The sequence below is a fragment of the Glycine soja genome, chromosome 11 (assembly GCF_004193775.1).
Source record: "Glycine soja cultivar W05 chromosome 11, ASM419377v2, whole genome shotgun sequence".
Taxonomy (NCBI): Eukaryota; Viridiplantae; Streptophyta; class Magnoliopsida; order Fabales; family Fabaceae; genus Glycine; species Glycine soja.
In genome coordinates, this window is record NC_041012.1 from 50,693,239 (window position 1) to 50,705,719 (window position 12,481).

General features: G+C 33.3%; 1 protein-coding gene and 1 pseudogene across 1 annotated transcript; both read left to right on the forward strand.

The window, feature by feature from the left end:
• The first annotated feature begins 398 nt into the window (after window positions 1–398).
• Window positions 399–2,991, forward strand: LOC114375194 (scarecrow-like protein 14). Its single transcript, XM_028332961.1, has 2 exons — window positions 399–746; window positions 844–2,991. Exon 2 carries the CDS (start codon window positions 849–851, stop codon window positions 2,781–2,783), a length of 1,935 nt encoding a protein of 644 aa, XP_028188762.1. The 5' UTR covers window positions 399–746; window positions 844–848; the 3' UTR covers window positions 2,784–2,991.
• A 1,012-nt stretch (window positions 2,992–4,003) lies between these two features.
• On the forward strand, window positions 4,004–6,481 carry LOC114374874 (annotated as a pseudogene).
• The last annotated feature ends 6,000 nt before the right edge of the window (window positions 6,482–12,481 follow it).

Genomic DNA, 12,481 nt, shown 5'->3' on the forward strand with positions numbered 1-12,481 from the left:
TCGAGCAAAGAGGGTAGCGTGGTCACCTCCACTTGATGGTATGATCAAAATTAATGTTGACAACAACTCTTTGAAAAATTTGGATGCTTCTGGATATGGTAGTATTCTGGTTATGATCAAAATGTTTTTTTTTTCCTAAAATTAATTCTATAACCTACTTTGAGACAAACCGAGTTTGGTTTATATATTTAAAATAGAAACATAAAGTAAAAATATATACCTTTGATTGATATTGTCCAAACAAAATTTATTTTATCCATTATCAACATGTTTGTGGAAAAAAAACTAAAACATTAGTCTCGTTATAATAAAATTTATTTTTTTAATAATATTTAAGTTAACAAGCTATTTTCTATTTTAATACACACGTGCACTATGGTAGGTAGGAGTGTGTTTTTTGTTGGAAGGAGAAAGGAGCATAATCTAGTGAGGAAGAGGGGCAACATCAACATTTGACCTCCTCCGACGTTGAAGGAGATATTTGATTCTTGAAAGTGCAAGCAGCAGCTAGCAAGGGAATTAAGTTAGTTAGTAAATCCGTCAACCATGAACTATGGCCGAAAGACATGACATGTGTTAAACGAATTAGCTAGCCGGTGGCCGGTGGCCGGTGGCCGGTGGCAATGTTGCGACTTGCGGCTTGCTAGCTTCTTCAACATATTAATTCAGTTCCCAGCTCGATCAGTATTCAGTCAGTCCACATTTGAAGTCGCAATGATTATTCTGACCCTCCCTTCCTCCCACTGGTGCATCTACCAAAAAAATAAATCCTAGCCTATCAAAGTGTTACAGAAAAATGTGATTATAGCTTATTAATTTTTTGAAGTTGTCTCTAATTTGCAGATTCAATGATGAATGCTACTAATGATGAAGAGTCTTGCTTGGACAAGAGTGTCCTGAGCTACATAAAGCAAATGCTGATGGAAGACGACACCGAGGAGAGGTACAGTATGTTCCATGATTCCTTAGCCCTCCAACACACTGAGAGATCATTTTTGGAGGCTATCAATCACAACTATCCTTCTCCTTCTTATTCTTCTTCCACACACTATCATCTTGACAACTACCCCAGCGTGGAGAGCCCTGAGCCATGTCTCTCTGCTTGCTCCGCTGATAACATTACTTTTAGCGCTTCCAGTAGTTGCGCTAGTAACAATACTACCAGCTCCTCTGAGTTTCCCTTGAGAAGCCTTTACCCTCTACTTCCTGACACTACTGATGAATTTGTTTTCCACTCAAATTCCACCCAATCTACCATCAATACTCCCTTTGGATTCTTCGACAATCCCCTCGCTGAAATTTTTGAGAGACGTGTAGACCTAGGTACTCTGTTCCTTCCTGCCAACACACCTTTTTCCTCTTCTTTCACAAAGGTTCCTCATGTTGTAATTAAGACAGAAGCAGAAGAAGGAGATCATTTTCTGACAGGAAGGAAACAAAGGGAGCGGGAAGAGTATGAAGCTGCAGATGGGAGAAGCAGGAAGCAATCAGCAGCACATATGGACGAGAGTGAGCTATCCGAATTGTTTGATAAAGTGGTTCTAGGCACTGACTTAAGAAAACGGGTACCTCCTAACACAACCCATAAAACAACAATATTAACAAACATGTTGTATGGTGGAGATGTCTGGGAAAATGATGACCAAGTTGTGGATCTGAGGACACTGTTGATGCTATGTGCACAAGCCATTGCTTCTGATAATCCTTCATCTGCTAAGCAGTTGGTAAAACAGATTATGCAGCATTCTTCTCCAACATGCAATGAGACTCAGAGGCTTGCACATTACTTTGGAAATGCACTTGAAGCACGCTTGGATGGAACAGGCTACAAGGTTTGTAGTGCTCTATCATCCAAAAGAACCTCTGCCAAAGACATGATAAAAGCTTACCATGTATACGCTTCAGTGTGCCCCTTTGAAAAGCTAGCAATCATTTTTGCCAACAATTCAATTTGGAATCCAAGTGTGGATGCAAAAGCAATTCACATCATAGACTTTGGCATCCGCTATGGCTTCAAATGGCCTGCACTTATCAGCCGTCTATCAAGACGTTCTGGTGGGCCACCCAAGCTACGAATCACGGGGATAGATGTGCCACAACCTGGTTTAAGGCCACAAGAGAGGGTGCTCGAGACAGGGCGTAGACTTGCAAATTTTTGCAAGCGTTTCAATGTTCCATTTGAGTTCAATGCTATTGCACAGAGATGGGACACCATCAGAGTTGAAGACCTCAAGATAGAGCCAAACGAATTTGTAGCTGTGAACTGCTTGTTTCAGTTTGAGCATCTGCTTGACGAGACAGTGGTGTTGAATAATTCCAGGGATGCTGTTCTGAGGTTGATTAAGAATGCAAATCCAGACATATTTGTGCATGGCATTGTCAACGGATCCTATGATGTACCATTCTTTGTGTCACGGTTCCGGGAGGCTCTCTTTCATTACACTGCATTGTTTGACATGCTTGACACCAACGTTGCTCGTCAAGATCCCATGAGGTTGATGTTTGAGAAGGAGTTGTTTGGACGGGAGATAGTGAACATCATAGCTTGCGAAGGTTTTGAGAGGGTTGAGAGACCACAAACATACAAGCAATGGCAGCTTCGGAACATGAGAAATGGGTTTAGGCTGCTTCCTCTGGATCATCGAATCATTGGCAAATTAAAGGATAGGTTGAGAGATGATGCGCACAACAATAATTTCTTGCTTGAGGTTGATGGCGACTGGGTGCTACAAGGTTGGAAGGGTCGAATTCTATATGCCTCCTCTTGTTGGGTACCTGCATAGCATAGGCCTTGAACATTATTTATTCCAGATTACAAAAATCTAGTCTTACACACAACTATTAGTACGTCTCCTTCAATCTCCCTAGCTCATTTGTTGTTTTTTATGATAAGGAAAAACCAAAGTTATAGTTAGTTTCTTTCAATGTGTAGTTTGTTTAGTACTTACATATCTAACAAATTCAGCAAATACAATTGAGAGCCGCAAAGAATATCGTTAATGTCGGTACATTCTGAACAAATAAATAACAGAGTTATTAATGAACTTACCTCAATAACACACATAATACTGATCTTGACCAACATGTCCTTAGCAGTGCTGGTTCTCCAAATCCGCGATATACGCAACCGCTTGAAAAGGAAATTTATACAGAACTAGACCTAAGAGCATTAAATCTTGTCTATGATTAAGTAGAATTTTTTTTTATCAATACGTATGAGTGAGTTTACAAAACTCACACACTTTGCTTATCTAACCTATTTAGATCCCCATAATTGATTGAGTTAAAGAATCACTCTTAGGAAAAAAAAAATCTCAACCTTTCAATATTCCAAGATGACGATGGGTAGCTTAATTCCTTTTAATAAAGATTGAGTTTGACAAAAATGTTTATTACTAATTTTATGTGTAAAATTATAGATAAGATATACTATAAGAAGAAAATTAAACAAGCATTAATTCAATATTTTATTTTTTTTATTCTTTTTCTTTTATTAATTTTAAAATAAAATATTTTAATTATAAATTATGTTCAACAATCAATGTTGTAATAAAATATTATTAACATTTAATAATCAATATTACAAGTACATATAAAAAATTTATATTGATTTTTTTAATATTTTATATTCTGTTAAAAATACTTTTGTAATTAAAAGAAGTCTTGTTATGTACTCTCTTGTCTGTTTTTATAAGAAACAAATAATAGTTTAAATATATTATCATTTGTTTATAAGAACGGAAAGAAGTATTTTTATATTTATATATCTTAAAATTTTAATTAATGTGATTATTACTAATAGTTATCCTCAACCTCAAGTCAAATAAGTTTTACTGATCTTTATCAATGTCATCACGTGAACCACGGATTTTAAAAGTTACGAAGTGGAAAGGGACGTGGCAAAGTGAGGTACACTGCTTAGCGGTCCTACACAATCAATTTATTAAATAAGCCTTTTGTGACTAATATTTATTTGAAATTTAATAAAAAAAATTAGCACCTGCAGAATGACTTAGATAATTTACCTAATTTAAGAACTATTTTGAAAAATAAAAGTAATAGTTTAGAAATAAGATTGATGATTTATTTGACATGCTGGAATCGTTTGTTTGTAAATCTGCAGCGTTGAATTTGGAGTTGCATCGAGTTATATAATTTCAGAGATCTCAACCACCTCCTGCCGTGCTACTGCTCCTTCCTTGCTTTGGTATGCAAACTTTTTCAATTTTATTTCATCCACACACTCCATGGCTTTAATTTAATAATTTTAGATTCCCAAAAACCTGTTTTCCTCTTCTTAAACAACAATTTTGGTATGAAATCGTTAATATAATATATGCATACATACCCCAAGAATGAATTCTTATTATTCCTCCTTGTAAGATGGATAAGAGTCTCCTCCATCAATATTAGTAAAGAAGATGAGAGTGATGTCTCCGCTGTCCTTGGCTACATTAAACAAATGCTCATGGAAGACAACACAGAGGAGAACTACAGTATGTTCCATGATTCCTTAGCTCTCCAAGACACCCAGAGATCATTTTATGAGGTTATCACTCACAATCACAACTACCCTTCTTCTTCCACCCACCATCATGTTCACAACTACCTCAGCGTGGAGAGCCCTGACCAAAGTCTCTCTTGGTAACTCCAGTCATAATAATAATAATAATAATAGCAGTAGTACTCTTAGTTGCAGCACTAGCAGCTCCGCTGAGTCTCAGTGGAGAAACCTTGACCATATTCCTGATAGCTTTGTTTTCCACTCTAATTCAACCACCAACATGAATACTGGATTTGGATTCTTCAACGATTCCCTGCAGGCTGGGTTTCTTGATTCTACATTTCTACAGAAATTCCAGAGAGGTGTAGACCAAGGTACCCAGTTCCTTCCTAAACATACTCCATTCATTATTGCCCCTTCTTTCACAAAGGCTCCTCATCTGGTAATTAAGACAGAAGCAGAAGAAGGAGACCATTTTCGGACCGTGTCAGGAGGAAGGAAAATTCGGGAGCGGGAAGAGAATGAAGCAGATGAGAGAAGCAGGAAGCAATCAGCACCATACATGGATGACAGTGAGCTGTCTGAATTATTTGATAAAGTACTCATAGGCACTGGCTTAGGAAAAGGGGTGCCTCCTAACACAACCCATGAAACAATATTAACAAATATGTTTGGTGGAGATGTTAGGAAAAGTGATGGGGAAGTTGTGGATCTTAGGACACTGCTGATGCTATGTGCACAAGCTGTTGCTTCTGCTAGTAGTCCTTCATTTGCTAAGCAATTAGTAAAGCAAATTAAGCAGAATTCTTCTCCAATCGGGGATGAGACTCAAAGGCTTGCACATTACTTTGGAAACGCCCTTGAAGCACGTTTGGATGGAACAGGCTACCAGGTTTATAGTGTTCTATCCTCCAAAAGAACTTTTGTCAAAGACATGATAAAAGCTTACCATGTATATGCTTCAGTGTGCCCATTTGAAAAGATAGCAGTCATGTTTGCCAACAATTATATTAGGAATCTAACCGAGGAAGCTGAAACAATTCACATCATAGAGTTTGGTATCCGCTATGGCTTCAAGGGGCCTGGACTTATCGGCCATCTATCAAGACGTGCTGGTGGACCACCCAAGCTTCGAATCACGGGGATAGATTTGCCACAACCTGGTTTAAGGCCACGACAGAGGGTGCTCGAGACAGGGCGTAGGCTCGCAAATTATTGCAAGCGTTTCAATGTTCCATTTGAGTTCAATGCTATGGCACAGAGATGGGACACCATCAAAGTGGACGACCTCAAGATACAAAGGAATGAATTTGTGGCTGTGAACTGCATGTTTCAGTTTGAGCATCTGCTAGACGAGACTGTGGTGTTGAATAATCCCAGGGATGCTGTTTTGAGATTGATTAAGAATGCAAATCCTGACATATTTGTGCATGGCATTGTCAACGGATCCTATGATGTACCATTCTTTGTGTCATGGTTCCGGGAGGCTCTCTTTCATTACACTGCATTGTTTGACATGCTTGACACCAACGTTGCTCGCAAGATCCCATGAGGTTGATGTTTGAGAAGGAGTTGTTTGGACGGGAGATAGTGAACATCATAGCTTGTGAAGGTTTTGAGAGCGTTGAGAGAGCACAAACATACAAGCAATGGCAGCTTCGGAACATGAGAAATGGGTTTAGAACGCTTCCTCTGAATCATCGAATCATTGACAATTAAAGGGTAGGTTGAGAGATGATGCGTACAACAATAATTTCTTGCTTGAGGTGGATGGCGACTGGGTGCTACAAGGTTGGAAGGGTCGAATTCTATATGCTTCCTCTTGTTGGGTACCTGCATAGCATAGGCCTTGAACATTATTTATTCCAAATTACAAAAATCTAGTCCTACACACAACTATTAGTACGTCTCCTTCAATCTCCCTAGCTCATTTGTTGTTTTTTACGATAAGAAAAAACCAAAGTGATAGTTAGTTTCTTTCTATGTGTAGTTTGTTTAGTACTTACATATCTAACTGACAGCCGTAAACTTAATGTCAGTACATTATTAACAGATATATACCACAAACAACAAAGAACAAATAATGTACTTATATACCTCAATTAGACACTACTTTTTTCCTGGATGTGACTTTTGGCTAACATATCCTTAGCAGTGCTGGTTCTCCTCATCCACGACATAGGCAACCGCTTGAAAAAGGAATATATGCAGAAGTAGACCTCAGAGCATTAAATTTTATCTTTGATTTAACTGAAGTTAAAGAATCAGTCTTTCTGTCTAGAGAAAAAAGCTCAACCTTTCAATCTACCAAGATGGAAATGCTTAGCTTCATTCCTTTTTTATCTAAGAAAATTAAAAAAAATACAGTACAGTTTTGCACCTAAACTAAGGATTTCATGAAATCACTGTTAACCATGATGAATAAGTTAACGATTTTAGTCTAGTCTATAGTTAAAAAAAGAAAGATTAAATGACATAAACAATATTGAAGGGAATGAATTCTAAAAGTGATATTAGAAGGGATAAACTATAATTTGATCAAGTATCGTAGGTACACGTTCGTGCAAGTTTTCTCTCTGTTTTGTTCAAGAAAAACTGAAAGAGGGCCCAACGCTCAAAACAACTAACGCCTAATAACAGTTCTAGCATCATCCTCTATGGTCTTCGTAGCTTCATCCTCTATGGTCTTCATGCGCTGATCTAAAAGGATAAGCCAAACTTGTGAAGTGAATTAGCTAACCTCTTTCCAAACATTGGAGCATCACGGTGTTAACTAGTTTGCAAGTGTACTAAATTTTGTAACAAATACTAAAGTACTCAAAAGTTCGAGTATGGAATCCAAAGGGACTTTAATTGTACTTAGATTAATGTAAACTCAATTTACAAACAAGAGATAATAAATTTAAAATAAGAGATAAGATAAAGATTTAAAGATAAAAATAGAAGAGAAAAAATAAAACATGTAAATTAAAAAACGATAAAGATAAAGATAAAAATAAAAGAGAAAAAAAAAGTAAAAGATTTAAAAAACAAAAATATTAAGATAAAGATAAAGAAAGATAAATTCATAGTGATAATGTTGAGACCTAGTCTGTCTTATTTGTCTAAGGTATATTATTTTAGATTTTTCTCTAACAATTTGGTGATTTTTTTACTACCCACATCTATTGGAATATGTCTCACGGTGATAAGCCTATTTTACCCATCAATCTCCCGAATGTTTTTGCAAAGACTCAATAGATAAAATGCATGAAGTTTTAATTTTAGATGTTTGCTTTGATGCATGTGCATAATGCAATCACTTTATATCTAACAATTATTTTATTAAGATCCCCCATTCATTTTAGTTATATTAGAAATTACCCTCTGTCAAATGATTAATCCCTAAAACTAATGTATATAAGACCTTCCTTATATTTCTATTAAGAATTATCCTGTGTCGAGCACCTAATCCCTAATCCCTAGAGATGATACAATGATGAATGATACATAAATTAAAATAAGAAAGAATAATAGAAAAAAAAACACATGTTTACATTGATAAATATAAAGTGTATAATACATCTGGCTTTTTAGGCCTGTGAGGCTCTAACTAAGAATTTAGCCTCTCATAGTCATAAGCAGTCTTACACTTGAAAATGAGTTTAGAAACTGATAGAAGAGAAGGGATGGAAAAAGAATATATAAAGAAAGATTTCCCCTCTTGGATATACTCACGCTTAGGATGTATTCATTATAGAACTCTGAGTCTCCGGGGTGGTTCTATTTTCTCCTTAGCTTGATCCTTTTTTATGTTGTTGGTGTGGATTTGGGCATGATATCAAAAATCTTCCTTATTCATATTTTTGATATTTTTTTGGATCTTTTTCGTTTTTAATTCCTCATTTTCATATCTGCAAGTCATAAATAAGAAAAATATTAATTCTTAACCTTTAAGTCAAAAAATAACTGCTAAATAAATATTTTTAATATAAAAATAACTCATATTAGCTGACATGTAATATTTATGAGATGAATTGCCACTTGAGAATCACTCTCCACCTCAAGGTTTTGAAGCCATCTTGATAAGCTACTAACTACACTATCAAATCAAATAGATTGTCCGGATTTCTCCTCCTGGATATACTCACGCTTAAGATGTATTCATTATAGAACTCTAAGTCTCTGGGGTGGTTCTATTTTCTCCTTAGCTTGACCCTTTTTTATGTTGTTAGTGTGGACTTGAGCATGATGTCAAAAATCTTCCTTATTCATATTTTTGATATTTTTTGGATCTTTTTTGTTTTTAATTCTTCATTTTCATATCTGCAAGTTATAAATAAGAAAAATATTAATTCTTAACCTTTAAGTCAAAAAATAACTACTAAATAAATATTTTTAATATAAAAATAACTCATATTAGCTGACATGTAATATTTATGAGATGAATTGCCACTTGAGAATCACTCTCCACCTCAAGGTTTTGAAGCCCTCTTGATAAGCTACTAACTACACTATCAAATCAAATAGATTGCCCGGAGTTCTGCTGAGTTATGACCACCGACCATTCTCCCAATTGAGTAGAGAACGAAGCAATAAATTGCCCATTACTATCCCTGATGATAACACCAGCTGACGCTATATTTTGCTGATAGGAACATGCTCCATCACAATTCACTTTAGCAAAAATTGCCTTAGGGGGAGACCAGACCCCATATTGCTGATACCACATGTAACTTTTTCCTTTTTTAATCCATATTGCAGATGCTCCTAGAGTGTGTTTTTCTAACATTTCTCAAGTTTGAAAATAACCCTTGTTTCTTAAAGTGAGAGTCCTAACTTGATAAAGATATAAAATTAGCTCCAATTAGCATAGGTGGATAAATGTGACTTCCCACGACCTTAATTAAATTCAATTCTGAGGTGCGCCTAATCCAAATGTCATTTCTTCGCTGCATGTTTTCCTGCTTAGTAATTTATTGCCAGGAAATTGCATTAATTCCACAATCACCCAATACGCCAAGCAAATCCAACCCCATTATATTGTTTGTGCTCCTTATTCAAATGCCCGAGCATAACATGTGTACGTGTGTGCATGAATGTGCTTTGCCTCCGCATCAATGTTACGCGAGCGTGCGTGACACCTGCGGTGAAAATGTCTGTTAACATTTAGCATTTGTCTTTGAAAAGTCTTCGAAATTTCAAACATGTCTGGTCTGATCCGAAATGAAGACTGACTGGTTTCCTTGTCAAGGTTTACCTTTTGTTTACGTACGGATTAAGAAAGTTTGTGTAGGCTTGGCAGCCAAGTAATACGAACAATCCGGTCGCTCTCCGGTAGCCTGTAAAGTGTAGAGTCACCACCCTATACACTGTTTGATGATGATATTCAAATAAAACAATAGTAATTCGATCAACTCTTTATAGTTTATCCTACACATGTTTAATTGAAATTAGTATGAGTTTATTAGCGAAGAATGTTGAATATGAAATTTCAATATTTATCTTAGTATGTTATGTCACTGTATATTTTGCGCACGCCTCTGTTTTTGTGGAACCAAGTGCTGCTTTAACTGTTTTAAAACCCTGTTTCAACTTATAAGATGCCTTTTTTTTTTCCCTGAAACTTTTAAAATAGTTAAGCATATTGAGATATCACTTTCTTTTTCCCAATTAAATATTACACTCACATTTTTAATTAAGTACCAAAATAACTTGTCAAACACATATCAGGACATGACATTGACTAAGAATGAGATGCAATTATTTATACAAACATTTTACTAAAAAAATTAACAGTTAAAATAGTGATAAAACATATGTACATTATAATAAATTATATTATTAAAAATTTACTTGTTAGTTTTATAATTGATAAATGTAAATGTATTTTATTTTCTAAAATATGATTTTCTCATTTCAGAGAAGACTTATTATATATTCAAGATCACTACATGTCGATAGTCTTAAAAAAAATTAACAAAAAAATAGTATTGATTAAGACAAGCATTTAATACATGCTTTTGACTAATTTTTACATAATATATAATTAAAAATTTAATTATATAAATATTGGTCGAAACCATAATAATATAGACCGTGTAATAATTTCTCTTTTTGATGATTTTGTCATTTTAACCTTTCTGTGCGTATTTTGGCAAACAAATGTCTTTAGCTTGGTAGGATTAGGAACCAGTAGCTTCCGAATAGAATTCCGGATAGGATGTTGAGATTCCTTTCCGATATGATAGTCACATATAAGATACGTTGTATAACCCGATTAACTAGGGTATAATATAAGTATAATGAAAATTATCATCCTTTAGCCACATTTGATTAACACAAACATTCATGGGGGACTGAATATATATATAATTTTGCGCACATTATTCAATGAGTTGAAGTGGACTCTTTTGATACTAATGCTACTTAGAATTGCTTTTTTTTTTTCTAAACTAAATCTGATTTTTTATGTCAGCAGTAAGTAAAAATGTATTTTTAATTATTTATGTTGATTTATATTTGTAATTTTATATTTAAATTTTAAAATACTTTGTATCATGTATCGTGTACATACTATGCCTATAACTATTTTTTTTTAATTTAGGATGTGTTTGGTGCTAAGTTCACACTGTAGAAAAAAAAAATCAATCTTTTGGTTGCAATTTAGAAAAGGCAAAGAAACAAAAGAAGTCACGAGAACCAACTAAAAAAACTTTTATTTCACCCCAACAAGGAAAACTAAGACAAAACCAAATTTTCATTAAAATTTATAAATTGTCTTAATTGTTACTTTTCTTTTATATTAACACTAGTTATTTGTAAAATGGATTTATGCTTCATATTTTTTTTATCTAAATAAATAAGTATAAAAAATTATTTTTTCTACTTTTCTCTTTTTCTCTATTTTCAATCAAACCAAATAATATGTATATTTTATTCATTTTCTCTATTTTTAATTTTTATCATTCCTTTTATTTTTCTTTTTTCATTTTTATATTCAAACAATGTGTAACAAAATGTTTCCATTTACACTCATGTTTGGAAAAATATATGACCATTATTTTAATGTGATGAATGATAGATGAAAAAAGTGTCAATTTGAGTAAAATTGGGTAAAATATTTTAAATAAGATATTGAGTTTAAATCTCATAAATGAAAAAAAAAAAAGGAGACTTTGTTAAAAGTGATCTCTCAATTTTTCTAACAAAAATTATTCTTAAAAAAAATAAATGAATAGTTTATACCTATAACATAATAAAACAAATTACTAATGTGATTTTAATAAAAAGTAATTGATGTTTAACTTTTTTTTCCTAAAATTATTGATGTTTTATATATTTTTAAGTTTAATTAATTATTTTCTTCCATGTATATTATTTATTATTTAACATGGCATAGATAATTATGATATACTTCACAATTACTCTCATCATAAATATTAAATAAGGGCACTTTAGACTAAATATGTAATTCATGATCAGTATTAAATATTTCTTAAGATGTCTACATTAATATTAAACATTAATACCAAAGGGAGTAACTCTTATGTAATTTATTAAGTTTAAAAAAACTATATTAAATTTTTCTTTTAGCTGATTTTTTAAATAATTAATTTAATTTAAATTAAATTTGTAAATATTTTTTACCTAAAGACACACTTAAAAAATATTTTAAAATTTTTATTTAGTTTATTTAGTTTTATAAAAAAAATTATGATCTCCACGTAATTTTTAACTTATTTTAATATTTTTAATAAATTCAATATAATAGTTTTTTAAATTATTTTAATAAAGTATAAAAATTCATTAAACGAAAATTAATTAGATGAATAAGTTGTTTACGAATTTCATGCACAGTATTAAAAAAAATAGATAACAATTCAAATTAATCTATTGGTAAATGATTGGATTTCTTACATAAATAGATACCACTCCAAATAGATACCACAATATTAAATGAAAATTAATTAGATAAATAAGTTTCTTAAGGACCCC

Excerpts from the sequence above, each read along its gene's own strand:
- LOC114375194 (XM_028332961.1), top strand. The coding sequence starts at position 849 with ATGATGAATGCTACTAATGATGAAGAGTCTTGCTTGGACAAGAGTGTC.